At 46.9% G+C, this 18,413-nt stretch overlaps 1 protein-coding gene across 1 annotated transcript; it reads right to left on the bottom strand.

The window, feature by feature from the left end:
- Positions 1 to 411: 411 nt before the first annotated feature.
- LOC119978759 (hemoglobin subunit alpha-like) lies at positions 412 to 1,817 on the bottom strand. The gene is made up of 3 exons (XM_038820616.1): positions 1,591 to 1,817; positions 1,059 to 1,263; positions 412 to 769 (listed from the first exon to the last, which is right to left on the bottom strand). The coding sequence occupies exons 1-3, from the start codon at positions 1,683 to 1,685 to the stop codon at positions 644 to 646; spliced, it is 426 nt and encodes a 141-aa protein (XP_038676544.1). The 5' UTR covers positions 1,686 to 1,817; the 3' UTR covers positions 412 to 643.
- Positions 1,818 to 18,413: the final 16,596 nt, after the last annotated feature.

Genomic DNA, 18,413 nt, shown 5'->3' with positions numbered 1-18,413 from the left:
TTAATTAACATTTTTAATTTGAATCGAAGGGATCCTGCAAATGGTAATTTTGAATTTCCAAAACCGAACTCAAATTTAAAATAGAAACGTTTTTTCAGGCATGAAGGTAGCCTTTAGTACATTACTTTCTGTGTATAGACCAGCGAATGGAGGCTATAACAACCTTAGCTTTGATGGGGAGAAGCACCCCTCTGAATCTGAGTCAATTAGCCAATGCAAGACAAACAGTGGGTTTATAATTGTGAAAAGTCTGTCTTTGTCAGTTTGCTCTGCCCTCTTCATTACTGTGTAAAATTCTAAGTAAGAGAAGGCTGTATCTTGATGGTGGGTAATCTTTTGAACATTTTTATTTCTACTACTTTTTCATCTGAAATGAAGTGTGTTTATGTAAATTATGCACGGTAGACTGTATCGTTTGATGAAAGCAAAAGTTTATTGTTCCTCAGTAAATACTTCAGTTGAAGCAGTTTAACAATTATAGATGGAAAATTAATGATGAAATATGCAAACTGGATTGAACAGTGAGAGTTACAGCAAAATCAAGTTTGTTTAAAAGACTTATTGCAGGTTGAGCAATTGTGCAAACAGCAGTTTGAAGGATGTGAATCAAACGACTTTCTGCTTCAATTTCCTGCCTTCATCTTTAACGGTACCGAGAGCTCAGTTCTTGGCAAATGACAGTGAGCAACTTGTCTACGGCGCAGTGGGTTGCTGGAGCGAATGCAGTCAGGTGGCTGGCCAAGGTCACTACGATACATTGGCAAAGTTTCTGTAAAAACAAACACAAGAAAATGAATTGGAAGCAAAGACATGTCTATTTTTGTTGAGGTGTCCCATACTGACCACGCCCCAGAAGGAATGTTGGTCGAAGGGATCCTTAGTTATTTAAATGCAAACTGAATAATACGTATTTACTGTTAAATTATGTGCAGGACTAAAATATTTACAAATTAACATTTCAATTTGAAATGCAGCAATCTAAATATCCAGTTACTGTCCGGATGGTCACAGAGTTGTTGAAATGAGCACGAGGAAGATTCGATCAAATTGATACGTACCGGGAAGTTTTGAGGGTCCACCAGAAGTACTTTACCATGTTTTTCTGCAAGAGCTTCCAGGTGACCATGCAGGTCATCCAAGTGGTGAGCTGCTTTGGTTATAGCTCCGACGACCTTTATACCATGTGTCTTGACCTTGGCACCGGCAGCAGAGTAGTCATCGAAATGGAAATAAATCTTGCTTCCAGGATGAAGTGCAAACATTCTGCAGGGACAGAAATAACAAAAAAATTCCATCTTCTGAAACTTCCAGCACCCAGCCCAACCCACACTCATTATTCAAATAGTTAAACACTATTGTGCAGGACAAAGAACTTCATTAACATGTGGAAAGATGGCAATCTCATTCTGATTCAAATTTATTCTGTTTTGAGATCACTAATCACACTGCTTTAGAAAATTGTTGATTCTGTGTCAGAAATCCCATTTCAGTTAGCCCACGATGTCAGAGCAAAATCAATCAATCAAATAATTATCATCACAGATTCTTGTCAAAAATGCTTTAAACAGAATGTAAATGGAATGGAATTACCTGGCCAGAGATTCTGCACCTAATTGCTCAGCATTCTGCTCGAGCACCTTGGCGACAGACTCGATAGCACTCCTGTCCTTTGCCGTGAATATCATTGTTGCAGCTCTTGTCACTCTTTCAGTCGCAACACTTTTGAGATGTATCTGGGTGGTTCTTACCCGTTTTTATTACATTTTTCCTGGACCCTCCCTTCAGTCTCCATTTGCCTGATTGGTTGCTGGCCTCGCCTCCCAACTGTTCTGTTGGATCTGTGACTAAGGGAATGATAAGAAGCAACATCAAGTGAGGAACCAATCATCTCTTTTCATTAGCAACTGTTAACAAAGATAACAGATGTTTGAGAAACGTTAACCAAACCCCACCTTCTGCACATTTTTTCACATAGAATTTACAGTGCAGAAGGAGGCCATTCGGCCCATCGAGTCTGCTCTGGCTCCCGGAAAGAGCACCCTACCCATGGTTAACACCTCCACCCTATCCCCATAACCCAGTAACCCCAGCCAACACTAAGGGCAATTTATCATGGCCAATCCACATAACATGCACATCTTTGGACTGTGGGAGGAAACTGGAGCACCCGGAGGAAACCCACGCACACACAGGGAGGATGTGCAGACTCCGCACAGACAGTGACCCAAGCCGGAATCGAACTTGGGACCCTGGAGCTGTGAAGCGATTGTGCTATCCACAATGCTACCGTGCTGCCGTACATTTAATTTGGAAGATGTTCCAATGGTTTGATTAAATTAGTTCATAAGTATGCTAGAATAGACTAGTATACATGTGGCATGGACACAAGGCAGATAGGATCATTGACTTGGACAATTCATTGTAATCAGAGAATATTAAATATTTTGATTGCTAACTCAGCAGCAAAGACAATGCTGAACACCACCAACATAACACTCACTGTTAAAATAGAATAAGACCGAAAATAGAATATTATATAATAATATGATATAATAGAACAAAGCAATATCCAAAATAGATTTATGACATTGGCCTAAAATGTATTTTTTATTGCTGTATTTAATTTTAATGCCCATTGGTCACTAAATGTTAAATGCCACATTATTTCTCTCTTACTCCAGTTGATTCATCCACTTATTTAGGGCAGAATGGTAGCATTGTGGTTAGCACTGTGGCTTTATAGGGCCAGGATCCCAGGTTCGATTCCCTGTTGTGTCACTGTCTGTGCGGAGTCTGCACGTTCTCCCTGTGTCTGCGTGGATTTCCTCCGGGTGCTCCGGTTTCCTCCCACAGTCCAAAGATGTGCAGGTTAGGTGGATTGGCCATGATAAATTGCCATTATTGTCCAAAAAAGTTTAGGAGGGGTTATTGGGTTAGGGAGATAGAGTGGAAGTGAGGGCTAAAGTGGGTCGGTGCAGACTTGATGGGCCGAATGGCCTTCTTCTGCACTGTATGTTCTGTGTTCTGGAGGGTGTAAACTGAGAATATTAGATGTTAAATTAACAGAAGGCAGTGTCACTCTTGGGCCAATTCCTTATGAGGAAAGTATCTCAAAATATTCACAAGCATTACTGTACAAATAACAATTAAGACGAGTGTTAAAATGCCAAGTGGGACTTTGAGAGGAGCTAGTACAAAGGTAACAGATGACTATCAGGAATGAGCTGAGTTGATGAAGTATTTCTCATTTTTCAAAGAGGATATTTGGGAGGTGGCAAAACGTGAATTAGTCAGAAGTGAAATGAGAACAGAGGAAATGTTCATTGAGAAATGGCCAAGGTCCACTTTGCTTCTTTTCTACTACTTTCACGACCAGTCCCCGGAAAGGTTCCCCAATTTGTTATGATTCCGCACGGGATACTCCAAATTTAAATTATTATTATCTAATAAGCCAGAGAGAGGGAAGAGTGAACAAAGGTCCTTTAGAAAATCAATCTGGGAGATAGTTATGGAGAACAAGGAAATGGCAGAGGAGTTAAATAGTTATTTGCATCAGTCTTTTTGGTGTATCAAACATCCCGTTAATACTAATGAATATGAAAGAGGTATTAAATACCATCACAGAAGTAATATCAGATAAACTAATGGGGCTAAAGGCAGATAAGACCCCTGACCCAGATGTCTTGCATCCTAGGATCATAATCGAGGTAGCTACAGGGATAGTGGATGCATTGGTTATAATTGCCAAAAAACCTTGAAATCTGGAGAAGAATCTGGATTGGAAAACTGCCAATATGACACCCCGATTCAAAAAGGGAAGGAAGCAAAAAGTGGTTAACTTTTAAAAAGTGGCAAAAGTGGCCGATTAGCCGAATATGTATTATTGGAAAAATGTTGGAATCAATTATTAAGGAAGTAATAGCAGCACATTTGGAAAATTAAAATCTAATCAAGCAGTGTCAGCATGGCTTCATGAAAGGGAAATTGTGTCTGACTAATTTATTAGAGTTTTGAGGAAGTCTCAACCAGAGTGGATAGAGGGGAACCAGTAGATGTGCTGTATTTGGACTTCCAGAAGGCATTCAACAAGGTACCTCACAAAAGGTTAAGCAACAAGATTGCAAGATAAAGAACTGGCTAATGGGCAGGAAACAGTGAGTGCAGATAAGGGGTTCTTTGTCAGGTTGGTGACCTGGAACCAGTGTGGTTGCACAGGGATCAGTGCTGGGACCCCAACTGTTCACAATATATATTGATGACTTGGAGGAAGGAAGTGAATGTACTGTTGCCAAATTTGCAAATGGCGAAAAAATAGATGGAAAGGCAAATTATGAGAGGAATATGAACAGTTTGCAAAGCAACATTGATGGGTTAAATGAGCGGGTAAAAGGACAACATGGTGGCGCAGTGGTTAGCACTGGAACTGCGGCGTTGAGGACCCAGGTTCAAACCCGGCCCTGCGTCACTGCTCGTGTGGAGTTTGCACATTCTGTGTGGATTTCACCCCCATAACCCCAAGTTGTGCAGGTTAGGTGGATTGGCCACGCTAAATTGCCCCTTAATTGGAAAAAAATTGGGTATTCTAAAAAAAATTTTTTAAAGTAAGTGGGTAAAAAGTTGGCAAACAGCAAATAATGTGGGAAAATGCGAAGTTGTTCATTTTGGAAGGAAGACCATAAGAAGAGAGTAACATTTAAATGGAGCCAAGCTGCACCACAAAGGGACTTGGGGGGACTTGTGCACGAAACAGAGAAAGCTAGCTCACAGGTGCAGCATGTAATCAGTAAGGCTAATGGAATGTTGGACCTGATTTCAAGGGGGTTGGAGTATAAGAGTGGAAAAGTCTTACTGCAACTGTACAAGGTACTGGTGAGACCACATCTGGAGTACTCTGAGCGGTTTTTGTTCACTTACTGAAGAAAAGATATTGGGCAGGATTCTCCATTTGGGAGTCTAGTGATCCCGGGACTGAATTGTGTGTGATCCGCTTTCCGACTGGGGATGCTTTTCAGAAAGTGAGTCAGGACATGCAAATTAGCTTGCACTCTGCCAAAGTGAACTCAAAGCAATTCCTGTCCCAGTCAGCATTCCAACCACTGGGGCCAGAGTTGGTGCCAAAGAAGATGACAGCTGCGATTGTTTTTAAGTGCTCCAATTACCACACATTCACAGCAGTCATAAGGATGGCTCACAGAACACTTTGTGTCTGAGGTGGATCCACAACTTTGTGCGAATGAGGAGTGGAGCGTCAGCCTCCTCCCCGGGGTGGGCCGCAGACTCAAAACTGCCCTCCTGAACAGTGCATGGGAAGCGCTGACAGAGATGGTCAGTGTTGCCACTCTTGCCAGAGGGGTGGGTGCCACTGGTGAAGCCTCTACCCTAGGGGGGCAGAGAGCTAGGGAGGTCTCCAAAGACCATGGTGCAGATGTCCTCTGGTTGGGGTGAGCTCAGCTGATCACCTGCTTCCTCTGCAATGGTGTAGAGATGTCGGCGCTGGACTGGGGTGGGCACAGTAATAAGTCATACAACACTGGGCATATGATAGCACAGTGGGCAGCACAGTTGCTTCACAGCTCCAAGGTCCCAGGTTTGATTCCCATCTTGGTTCACTGCATGTGCGGAGTCTGTACGTTCTCCCCGTGTCTGCATGGGGTTTCTCCAGGTGCTCTGGTTTCCTCCCACAGTCCAAAGATGTGCAGGCTAGTTGGAATGGCTATGCTAAATTCCTCTTGGTGTCCAAAAAAAAGGTTAGATTGGGTTACTGGGTTACGGGGATAGGGTGGAGGTGTGAGCTTAGGTGGGGCGCTCTTTTCAAGGCTGGTGCAGACTCGATGGGACAAATGGCCTCCTTCTGCATTGTAAGTTCTATGATGACCAGGTTAAAGTCCAACGGGTCTGTTTGGAATCACTAGCTTTCGGAGTGGTGTGTTTGTGGAACCCATCAGTTTACTCACCTGATGAAGGAGCTGCACTCTGAAAGCTAGTGATTAAAAACAGACCTGTTGGACTTTAACCTGGTGTTGTAAGACTTCTTACTCTGCATTGTGGCAGTGCTTCTGAGGAATACCAAAACCTGTTTGGGCTCCTGATTGAACTTGGCCACTCCCGTCCCCTTGATCAAACAGCTGGGTTATGAGGGTGTCCAGAGGGGTGAGGTGGGTGGGCTGCAAGATGACCAGAGGCTGTCTGGACATTTAAATGACACAGTAAGCACTCAGCAGTGTGAGCAGCCAGGAGCCTGTGAGGTGCACCAAAAAGGTGCATTTAAAACACATACTGCAGCAATGGCAGTCTGTGCCAGGCCACCCTGATCCTGAAGGAAACACCTCGAGACCATAGACTTGGCACAAAATCACTCCCAAGTACTGCCCCAGCCTGGCAATTTCCGAGGGTTTTCCAGAGTTTTTCTAGCCTCCCATTCCCTCTCAGAAGCTATGGCGCCCAGGACCTGCTTGTCAATAATTGCACTAATACCCGCCCGTGAGATCTCTGCCGAAGAGTGGTGGAGCATTATGGAAGGGTGGAGCATACTGCGTCAAACCCACTAATGATATTTAAATAGATGCAAATGTTGGTTTTGCATGGATCTGCTGGCACAGAGCGCGGGATGCAATCATCGAGGGACCAGAGCATGGTGTCAGAAATGGCGTAAATCTCAATTTTTCTATATCCTATGATTCTCCACCCGATTGTGATTTGCGTTTCCAGCATCGCATGGTGGAGAATTTAGCCCATGACTTCATTGAGGCGGCTCAGAGAAGGTTCACTGGGATGATCCCAGGTATGGAGGGATTGTTTCTCAACAAAACAGGGTGGAACTCTACTCATTGGAAATTAGAAGAATGAGATGTGATCTCATTGAAACATATAGGATTATTAAAGGGCTTGAAAGGGTAAATAGAACAAAGAAAATTACAGCACAGGAACAGGCCCTTCGGCCCTCCCAGCCTGCGCCGATCCAGATCCTTTATCTAAACCTGTTCCCTATTTTCCAAGGTCTACTTCCCTCTCTTGCCGCCCGTTCATATACCTGTCTAGATGCATCTTAAATGATGCTATCGTGCCCGTCTCTACCACCTCTGCTGGCAAAGCGTTCCAGGCACCCACCACCCTCTGCGTAAAAACCTTTCTATGCACATCTCCCTTAAACTTTCCCCCTCTCACCTTGAAATTGTGACCCCTTGAAATTGACACCCCCAATCTTGGAAAAAGCTTGTTGCTATCCACCCTGTCCATACCTCTCATAATTTCGTAGACCTCAATCAGGTCCCCTCTAAACCTCTGTCTTTCCAACAAAAACAATCCTAATCTACTCAACCTTTCTTCATAGCTAGCACCTTCCATACCAGGCAACATCCTGGTGAACCTCCTCTGCACCCTCTCTCAAGCATCCACATCTTTCTGGTAATGTGGCGACCAGAACTGCATGCAGTATTCCAAATGTAGCCTAACCAAAGTCCTATACAACTGTAACATGACCTGCCGACTCTTGTACTCAACACCCCGTCCGATGAAGGCAAGCATGCTGTATGCCTTCTTGACCACTCTATCAACCTGCGTTGCCACCTTCAGGGTACAATGGACCTGAACTCCCAGATCTCTCTGTACATCAATTTTCCCCAGGACTCTTCCATTGACCATATAGTCCGCTTTTGAATTGGATCTTCCAAAATGCATCACCTCGCATTTGCCTGGATTGAACTCCATCTGCCATTTCTCTGCCCAACTCTCCAATCTATCTATATTTTGCTGTATTCTCCGACAGTCCTCCTCGCTATCTGCAACTCCACCAATCTTAGTATCATCTGCAAACTTGCTCATCAGACCACTTATACCTTCGTCCAGATCATTTATGTATATCACAAACAACAGTGGTCCGAGCATGGATCCCTGTGGAACATCACTAGTCACCCTTCTCCATTTTGAGACACTCCCTTCCACCACTACTCTCTGTCTCCTGTTGCCCAGCCAGTTCTTTATCCATCTAGCTAGTGCACCCTGAACCCCATACGACTTCACTTTTTCCATCAACCTGCCATGGGAAATCTTATCAAACGCCTTACTAAAGTCCATGTATACGACATCTACAGCCCTTCCCTCATCAATTAACTTTGTCACTTCCTCAAAGAATTCTATTAGGTTTGTAAGACATGACCTTCCCTGCACAAAACCATGCTGCCTATCACTGATAAGTCTATTTTCTTCCAGATGTGAATAGATCCTATCCCTCAGTATCTTCTCCAACAGTTTGCCTACCACTGACGTCAAGCTCACAGGTCTATCATTCCCTGGATTATCCCTGCTACCCTTCTTAAACAAAGGGACAACATTAGCAATTCTCCAGTCCTCCAGGACCTCACCCGTGCTCAAGGATGCTGCAAAGATATCTGTTAAGGCCCCTTAAATGTAAATGCTGAGAGGATGTTTCCCCTTATGGGTCACTCTAGGACCAGAGGGCACAGTCTCAGAATAAAGAGGTATCCATTTAAGACTGAGATTAGGAGGAATTTATTCTCTGAGGGTTGTGAGGCTTGGAACACGTTGCCACAGAGAGCTGTGTGGGCAGAGTCCTTGTGTATATTTAAGCTGATACTGATAGTTTGTTGATCAGTAAGGGAATCAAGGGTTATGGGGAAACGGCAGGAAAGTGGATGTGAGGAATATCGGATCATCCATGACCCGATTGAATGGTGGGGCAGGGTCGAGGGGCCGAACTCATGTTCCCATTTCTTAAGGTCTTAAATTCTAATGCTCTCAGGTGAGGTGGGATGAACTGTCCCTCGGTTGATCACAACAAGGTTAATTTAAACATTATCCCTTCCCTTGTAGATAGCATTTCACAGTTCATGGGTGGGGTTTTATGACCCGTTCCCACAATGTGTTTTACGGTGATGGAGGAGGCCAGTTATTGTTTCTGCGAAAATGGTACTCAGCATCAATTATCTCCACAGGAGATTATAGGTTAATTTGCATTGCACCTCATTATAGAGAATACTGGTGTCTGAAAAATAATGCGCCGTTACATTCTCTCTCTTGGGATTAAGCATGATCCACCTGGGAACAACTGTAATTATGGGTGGTTTTAATCTGCAGATACAGTGGGAAAATCAAATTAGCCACAATACCGTAGAGGAGTAATTCATGGAGTGTATGCGGGATAGTTTTCCGGATCAATATATTGAAGAACCAACTAAAAAATATGTCATCCGAGACTGGGCACTGTGTAATGAGAATGGAATCATTGGCAATCTAGTTGTGTGAGACCCCTTGGGGATGAGCGACGATAATATGTACCAATTTTCACTAAAATGGAGAATCACGTAGTTGATTCTGAGACTATGGGACAGAATAATAAAGGAAAGTACAATGATATGAGACATAAATTGGCTTTGATCAATTGGGTGATGTTACTTAAAAGGATGACAATGAATAGACAATGGCAAACATTCGGAGAGCGCATGGAGGAACTGCAACAATTGTTTATTCCTGTCTGGCACAAAAGTAAAATGCGAAAGGTGGCTAATCCAGGGTTTACAAAGGAAATTTTGGATAGTATTCGATCCAAGGAAGTAGCATAAAAACTGGCCAAGAAAATCAATGGGCTCTCCATTTCTGAGACTAAGAGTTGACTTTGACACAGAATTTGTGGATTTTCATTACAGCAAAACTGGTGCCACACATGTACCAATTCCACTTCTAAGGAGCTAACACCGACACCATGTGGAACACAATCGATTCCAATGAGAAAGGTGCCGGATTCGCTGATTTAACGATTGACACTCAGGAAGCTGACAAGTTGCAGAAACATATACATATTTCACTCCCCTCACACACCATCCCAACCAACAAGATGGCAGCGAGGAGAGCAGCCCCAAAGTTCACAGATGTTGAGGTGGAGACACTCCTGGACGAGTTGGAAGAGAGGAGAGTGACCTTGTATCACGGTCTGGGAAGGAGGCTGCCAGCTGCCGCTGTTCACCATTCCTGGGCGCAGGTGGCAGAGATGGCCAGTGCCATAGGTAACAATGTCCAGACTGGCCAGCAGATCCACAAAAACTGCACTACCTCCTCAGGATGGCCAGGGTGAGAAGGCAGAACTAATCCCATCCCACACACTCGTAACCCCATCCCCCCCCCCCCCCCCCCCCCCACGCCATCATCAGGAGGCGGCCAAACCCTCACCCTGCACCACATGTTGGTACACATACCAACCATGGTCGGGTGCCTTGACCACTGAGGCCACCAGCTACCCACCCCCTGGGCTGCATGCATCAGACTGTCTAACGCTGTTGGTTTTTTTTTACGCCCCCCCCCCCCAAGTAGAATTCCATGCATAACCACCGGCAGCGGGAGAAAACAGGAAGGGGATCGCCGTACCTAAGGCCCCTCACCATGGCTATACAGAGGGCCCTGGACGTAGTCGGCAGCCTGGAGGAAAGGCAGGTCGCCGAGATGGTGTTTGACCTTGGGCGGTTTCCCATGACACGTGTGTCAACCCTCAAGAACACCACACACACCCCCAGACCACCCCAACACCACCCCCACCAGCCCCCCGGCCTGCGGTCCAATCATGCGTTTGTCTTGTGTCGTGCAGGACCTGCTGATGATGGGCCGTGTCCGTCTGGCATTCCCTGCCCCCAGCATTGCCACAGTCGGAGCCCCCCAACCGCCCTGTGAACCGAGCAGCGATGAGAGCAGTTTGGATAGCAGCCCTACACCCAAAACTCAGGAGGCCCTGGAGCTCGAGTCGGAGGATGACAGAAACTTTCCATCAAGGCTGTCTCCTACAACCTCCGCCATCCCAGAGACACTAATCTCGGTTGGATATTTTAGTGAAGAGGCTTCAGGAACACTCTCTGGTGGGCATCTGATGCAGCAGGTGGAGGTACATAGAACATAGAATACTACAGCGCAGTACAGGCCCTTCGGCCCTCGATGTTGCGCCGACCTGTGAAACCACTCTAAAGCCCATCTACACTATTCCCTTATCATCCATATGTCTATCCAATGACCATTTGAATGCCCTTAGTGCTGGCGAGTCCATTACTGTTGCAGGCAGGTCATTCCACGCCCTTACTACTCTCTGAGTAAAGAACCTACCTCTGACATCTGTCCTATATCTATCTCCCCTCAATTTAAAGCTATGTCCCCTCATGCTAGATATCACCATCCGAGGAAAAAGGCTCTCACTGTCCACCCTATCTAACCCTCTGATCATCTTGTATGCCTCAATTCAGTAACCTCTTAGCCTTCTTCTCTCTAACAAATACAGCCTCAAGTCCCTCAGCCTTCCCTCATAAGATCTTCCCTCCATAACAGACAACATTCTGGTAAATCTCCTCTGCACCCTTTCTAATGCTTCTACATCCTTCCTATAATGCGGCGACCAGAATTGCACGCAATACTCCAAATGCGGCCGCACCAGAGTTTTGTACAGCTACAACATGACCTCATGGCTCCGAAACTCAATCCCTCTACCAATAAAAGCTAACACACCATACGCCTTCTTAACAACCCTCTCAACCTGGGTGGCAACTTTCAGGGATCTATGTACATGGACACCGATATCTCTCTGCTCATCCACACTACCAAGAATCTTCCCATTAGCCCAGTATTCTGTCTTCCTGTTATTCCTTCCAAAATAAATCACCTCACACTTTTCTGCATTGAACTCTATTCGCCACTTTTCAGCCCAATGATGCAGCTTATCTATGTCCCTCTGTAACTTGTAACATCCTTCCGCACTGTCCACAACTCCACCGACTTTAGTGTCATCTGCAAATTTACTCACCCATGCTTCTACGCCCTCCTCCAGGTCATTTATAAAAATGAAAAACAGCCGTGGCCCCAAAACAGATCCTTGTGGTACACCACTAGTAACTGGACTCCAGTCTGAACATTTCCCATCAACCACCACCCTTTGTCTTCTTCCAGCTAGCCAATTTCTGATCCAAACTGCTAAACCACCCTGAATCCCATGCCTCCGTATTTTCTGCAATAGCCTACCATGGGGAACCTGGTTCATTACCCAGAACCAAATCCAATATGGCTTTGCCACTCGCTGGCCTATCTACATACTGTGTCAGGAAACCCTCCTGCACACATTGGACAAAAACGGACCCATCTAAAGTACTCGAACTATAACGTTTCCAGTCAATATTTGGGAAGTTAAAGTCCTCCATAACAACTAACCTGTTGCTTTCGCTCTTATCCAGAATCATCTTTGCAATCCTTTCCTCTACATCTCTGGAACTTTTAGGAGGCCTATAGAAAACCCCTAACAGGGTGACCTCTCCTTTCCTGTTTCTAACCTCAGCCCATACTACCTCAGTAGACGAGTACTCATCAAACTTCCTTTCTGCCACCGTAATACTGTCCTTGACTAACAATGCCACCCCTCCCCCTCTTTTACCACCTTCCCTGAGCTTACTGAAATATCTAAACCCAGGCACCTGCAACAAACATTGCTGTCCCTGCTCTATCAATGACCACAACATTGAAGTCCCAGGTACCAACCCATGCCGCAAGTTCACCCACCTTATTCCGGATGTTCCTTGTATTGAAGAAGACACACTTTAAACCACCTTCCTTCCTGCCGGTACACTCCTGCAACTTTGAAACCTTACTCATGACCTCCTACTCTCAACCTCCTGTATACTGGAGCTACAATTCAGGTTCCCAATCCCCTGCTGAACTAGTTTAAACCCTCCCGAAGAGCATTAGTAAATTTCCCCCCCAGGATATTGGTACTCCCCTGGTTCAGTTGTAGACCATCCCGTTTGTAGAGGTCCCACCTACCCCAGAATGAGCCCCAATTATCCAGGTATCTGAAACCCTCCCTCCTGCGCCATCCCTGTAGCCACGTGTTCAACTGCTCTCTCTTCTATTCCTCGTCTTGCTAGCACGTGGCACGGGTAACAACCCAGAGATAATAACTCTGTTTATCCTAGATCTAAATTTCCATCCTAGGTCCCTGAATTCCTGCCTTACATCCCTATCCCTTTTCCTATGTCGTTGGTATCTATGTGGACCACGGCTTGGGGCTGCACCCCCTCCCCCTTAAGGATCCCGAAAACACGATCCGAGGGGTTAGAGGGAGGACCGAGTCCAGGGACGAGCTACTGTCCAGATGGATTTCGGTCTTCTGGAACGGACAGTCCCATCAATCGTGGAGATCCAGTCACAGAGCCAGGGACTACATGAGAAGTTGTCGGTGAGCATCTAGCACCTGCAGGTGCAGTTGGAGGAATCCAACCGTACGGGTGGCATCCGCAGTAGAGGCATTGGGGGCGACGGTTTTAGCTATGGATCAGGAGGTCCAAGGCGTGGGCGTTGTACGCAGCGCTGGCCGAGGCCCAGGGCAGGGTTTCCATCTCATAGCCAACCATGTGCCTGAGCTACCTGGACATTGCAGCGGTGCTCCTCAGCATGGTCCAGTCACAGCAGGACTTGGGCTCGGCTGCATTGCCCAGGCATTGCCGACGTGGCACAGACACAGGTGGAGATGGCCCAATCCCAGAGGGAGATGACGCAGTCACTGGCTCGGTCCTCATTGAAATGGATATATTGAGCCTCCTGGGCTTATAGGGCCTCAGTGATGGCGGGGATGCACCTGGATTTGGATGGATTTGGATTTGTTTATTGTCACGTGTACCGAGGTACAGTGGAAAGTATTTTTCTGCGAGCAGTTCAACAGATCATAAAGTACATGGAAGAAAAGGGAATAACAGAAAATACATAATAGGGCAATACAAGGTGTACATAAGCACTGGCATTGGAAGAAGCGCCCGGTGGAATGTTAATGAGGTCAGTCCATAAGAGGGTCATTTAGGAGTCTGGTAACAGCGGGAAAGAGTCTGTTCATGTGTGTTCTCAGACTTCTGTATCTCCTGCCCGATGGAAGAAGTTGGAAGAGTGAGTAAGCCGGGTGGGAGGGGTCTTTGATTATGCTGCCCGCTTTCCCCACGCAGCGAGAGGTGTAGATGGAGTCAATAGATGGGAGGCAGGTTCATGTGATGGACTAGGCGGTGTTCATGACTCTCTGAAGTTTCTTGCAGTCCTGGGCCGAGCAGTTGCCATACCAGGCTGTGATGCAGCTAGATAGGATGCTTTCTATGATACATCTGTAAAAGTTGGTCAGGGTTAATGTGCACATGCCAAATTTCCTCAGTTTCCTGAGGAAGTGTCGGCGCTGTTGTGCTTTCTTGGTGGCAGCGCGACGTGGATGGACCAGGGCACATTTTTGGAGATGTGCACCCCTAGGAATTTGAAACTGCTAACCATCTCCACCTCGGCCCCGTTGATGCTGACAGTACTTTGCTTCCTGAAGTCAATGACCAGCTCTTTAGTTTTGCTGGCATTGAGGGAGAGATTGTTGTCACTGCACCACTCCACTAGGTTCTGAATCTCCTTTTTGTATTCTGATTCGTCGTTATTCGAGATCCGGCCCACTATAATTGTATCGTCAGCAAACATGTAGATAGAGTTGGAACCAAATTTTGCCACGCAGTTGTGTGTGTACAGGAAGTAGAGTAGGGGGCTAAGTATGCAGCCTTGCGGGGCCCCGGTATTGAGGACTATTGTGGAGGAGGTGTTGCTGTTCATTCTTACTGATTGTGGTCTGTTGGTCAGAAAATCGAGGATCCAGTTGGATTGGATTGGATTTGTTTATTGTCATGTGTACCGAGGTACAGTGAAAAGTATTTTTCTGCAAGCAGCTCAACAGATCATTCAGTATATGGGAAGAAAAGGGAATTAAACAAAATTCAAGAAAATACAAGAAAATACATAATAGGGCAACACAAGATATACAATGTAACTACATAAGCATTGGCATCGGATGAAAAGAGAGAGGTTAATAATAATGTTAGCTTTAGAGGGGCTGGTTTAGCTCACAAGGCTAAATCGCTGGCTTTTAAAGCAGACCAAGCAGGCCAGCAGCACGGTTCAATTCCCGTACCAGCCTTCCTGGACAGGTGCCGGAATGTGGAGACTAGGGGCTTTTCACAGTAACTTCATTGAAGCCTACTCGTGACAATAAGCGATTTTCATTTTCATTTTTCAGAATTAATTTTTAAAAGATTAGAACGAGTATAAGTTAAGTAAAAAGTGGATCTGTTGGGGAGAGCTTGCAGAGAGTCGCCTCGCTCCGGCCATCTTGGAATCTATTAACGCCATGGCCAATGGCTCTATGGCCAGAGCAAACAGTAAAGGGGAGCAGGGGCACCCTTGCCTCATCCCTCGGTGTACTTCAAAATACTCCGACCTCAGTTGCAGAGTGGAGAGCCAAATCCTAAGTTTTGGGGCTTTGATATGAGCTGGGTTGGGATTATGGTGTTGAAGGCGGAGCTGTAGTCCATAAATAGGAGTCTGATGTAGAAGTCCTTGTTGTCAAGATGCTCTAGGGATGAGTGTAGGGCCAGGGAAATGGCCCCAGCTGTGGACTGGTTGTGACGGTATGCGAATTGCAGTGGATCAAGGCATTCTGGGAGTATGGAGGTGATGCGCTTCATGATCAACCTCTCGAAGCACTTCATTATGACTATGGGCCTCCATAACAAGCGAATGCACCTGTGCACCGAGGTCTGTGATATCCCGGACAGGTCCCCACTCGTCGCCTGGAAGGATTCTATGGCATAGAGATTCAGGGTGACCATCACCTTGACAGTCTCTGGGAGCAGGTGTCGTCCCCCTACCCTCGCGGTACCAGGTGTGCCATCACCTGGCAGATATGTCCCACTGTCCCCCTGCTCTTCTGGAGTCATCAACGGCATGCTCTATCTGGCAGATCCTCGAATGTCAGGGGGTGCCGGTACACTCAAGGCCTCATGCGGCGCATCCTTGGAACCTCCTCTTCGGCTTGATATGCGGCTGGCCCTCCAGCCTGGGCAGCTGCCACCTGCCCCTCTGCAACATGCTCCTCTGGTGCCCACTGCACTGCTGCATCTTCCTCCTCTCCTCTTCGAGCGGCTGCCGATCATACAGCCACATGGCAGAGCCAAGTTGCCCACCAGTGCAACCACCATTGCTGGTTGAACTCCAAAAGCCATTGTCTGCAGGGGTTGAAAGACCAACACGTTAGCATGGTGCATACTCCCGTGCCCAACCAGGTTTGACGGGCTACATGGTGGCCCCAGTTGGCAGTGCACACTCCGCTCCCACATGTTTCCCCCCCCCCCACCCCCACTCCAACCCCCTCACCCCTGACCCATCGGTGGCTAGCGCCATGGGGGCCTCTGATCCTGTGTCCGTCCCTGATGCCAGGAGTACCATTGACTAGCACTGCCTTCGCTGGGGCTGCCATGTGTATTGCCCTGGGAGGTCCAGGTGGCGGCTGGTTTTGTGGGGAGTTTGGGGGGGGGGAAGGTGTGGTGGAGGGTTGGGGTGCAGGAGTGGCGGCACCCTTATGGCCGGTGTCACTGGGTAGAATCAGGGGCCGAGGTAGGTGGGCAGCAAGATGGCGGTCTGTGCCTGGGCACCTCCCCTGTTTCGTGCAGAGGGGGCATCACCCCGGCTGCCTGCTATGTGCCCCCCTCTCTCCCAGCCCTGGCAGGGCCCCCAACAGCAGCCAGCATGGCCAGTGTCCGGGCCGGCAGCCCGTGGCCGCTCTTCCCCGTGTCCTACCTCATCCCTCTCTCTCTCAGCAGCCAGTGCGCCAGGGTCACTATTTTTGAGAGCACACGTGGACTGTCCCGTCTAGAACTCGGTCCATCGGAGGAGGAGAATCGTGAGTGGGCCCACTAATATGCAAAAGGCATTTAAATAGCATGCGGCGCACATCTCATTTACATCATTTTCAGGGTTACAGGGAATTGCAATTTGTCATCAAATCAGTGCTGCTGCTATTTTGGCGTTGGAGGTTATTCTACGCCCAATCACATTTCCAGATTTCGGTCTCAATCGATGGTTAATTGAGTTTAGTGTACCTGCTTTCCAGAACGCATTGACGCCGCTGATGAGATTATGGTGAATTTTGGCATCAAATCGGCACCCGCCATGAACTTGGCATCTGACCTATTCTCCGCCCAATCGCTTTTCCTGATTTCAACACTAGCCGACGGAGAATCCCGCCCAAATGATCTGTGGATTGGGAGCTGTTTAGAATTTCGCAAAGAAGGACCAAGGGATTGATTAAGAAGGGGAAAATAGAGGATGAAAGTAAACTTGCAGGGAACATAAAAATTGACTGGAAAAGTTTCTATAGATAGGGAAGAGAAAAAGATTGGTGAAGATAAATGTAGGTCCCTTACAGTCAGAAACAGGGGAATGTATAATAGAGGACAAAGAAATGGCTGAGCAACTAAACACATACTTTGGTTCTGTCTTCACAAAGGAGCACACAAATCAGATACCAGAAATGTTGGGGAATGCAAGGTTTAGTGGGAGGGAGGAACTGAAGGTGATCAGTATCAGTAGAGAAATGGTGTTGGGGAAATTGATGGGATTGAAGCCTGATAACTTCCGATGGCCTGATAATCTATATCCCAGAGTAGTTAAGGAGGGTGCTGTAAAAATAGTGGATGCATTGGTGGTAATCTTCCTGGATTCTACAGACTCTGGAACAGTTTGTGCAGATTGGAGGGTGGCTCATGTAATTCCACTATTTAAAAAGGAAGATAGAAAGAAAGCAGGGAATTATAGACAACTAAGCCTGACGTCAGTAGTGGATAAAACTCTAGATTCCATTATCAAAGATTTATGGGCGGAGTTCTCCGTTGCCGAACGGCGATATCGTAATTGGTGATTGGGCGGAGAATTCCTTCCGAAGCCCAAACCGGGAGCGACACCGGTTTGACTCTGGTTTCCAATTTCTGCCCCCTACGAAATAGTGTCATCACGTTGTGCACTGCAAGTCGTTGGAAAGGTGTTGGTACGTCATCGGAAGCCCCTCCCCCAATGCTCCTTCCCCGATGGGCTGAGATCCCTTAGTCAGGAATGTCTTCCATCCCTCATCCGGGTCATCGATCTCCCTCTCTCAGGGATGGCTGGGGACCCTCGCCTCGTTGGTCCGCTGACTCGCTCGCTGCTCTTGCCCTTTTCCACCATTTCTGGCTTCCCTGTGGCCTCCCTCGAGCTACTGTTCGCTGGCATTCTACTCACCTTCTTTGCCTTTTAATTGAGAAGCTGAATGAGTCTGAATTTATTGTGTTGTAGAGGAGTGCCACCTGATCATAGAATCACACAATTTACAGTGCAGAAGGAGGCCATTCGGCCCATTGAGCCTGCACCAGCCCTTGGAAAGAGCACCCTACTTAAGTCCACCCAATCACTGTAACCCCACCTAACCTTTTTGGATACTAAGGGACAATTAAGCATGGCAAATCCATCTAACCTGAACATCTTTGGACTGTGGGAGGAAACTGCAACATCCGGAGGAAACACACGCAGACATGGGGAGAAAGTGCAAACTCCAC

The sequence above is a fragment of the Scyliorhinus canicula genome, chromosome 15 (genome assembly GCF_902713615.1).
Source record: "Scyliorhinus canicula chromosome 15, sScyCan1.1, whole genome shotgun sequence".
In the NCBI taxonomy this organism is placed as follows: domain Eukaryota; kingdom Metazoa; phylum Chordata; class Chondrichthyes; order Carcharhiniformes; family Scyliorhinidae; genus Scyliorhinus; species Scyliorhinus canicula.
Note: the sequence above shows the minus strand (reverse complement) of the source record. Positions and strands in the feature narration are given on the sequence as shown.

What these genes read in the sequence shown, in the direction of transcription:
- LOC119978759 (XM_038820616.1), bottom strand. Translation starts at nt 1,685, where the DNA reads ATGATATTCACGGCAAAGGACAGGAGTGCTATCGAGTCTGTCGCCAAG. An exon ending in GGTGCAGAATCTCTGGCCAG is followed by an intron (nt 1,264 to 1,590) that starts GTAATTCCATTC and finishes CTGTCCCTGCAG; the next exon opens with AATGTTTGCACTTCATCCTG. An exon ending in TGGACCCTCAAAACTTCCCG is followed by an intron (nt 770 to 1,058) that starts GTACGTATCAAT and finishes TTGTTTTTACAG; the next exon opens with AAACTTTGCCAATGTATCGT.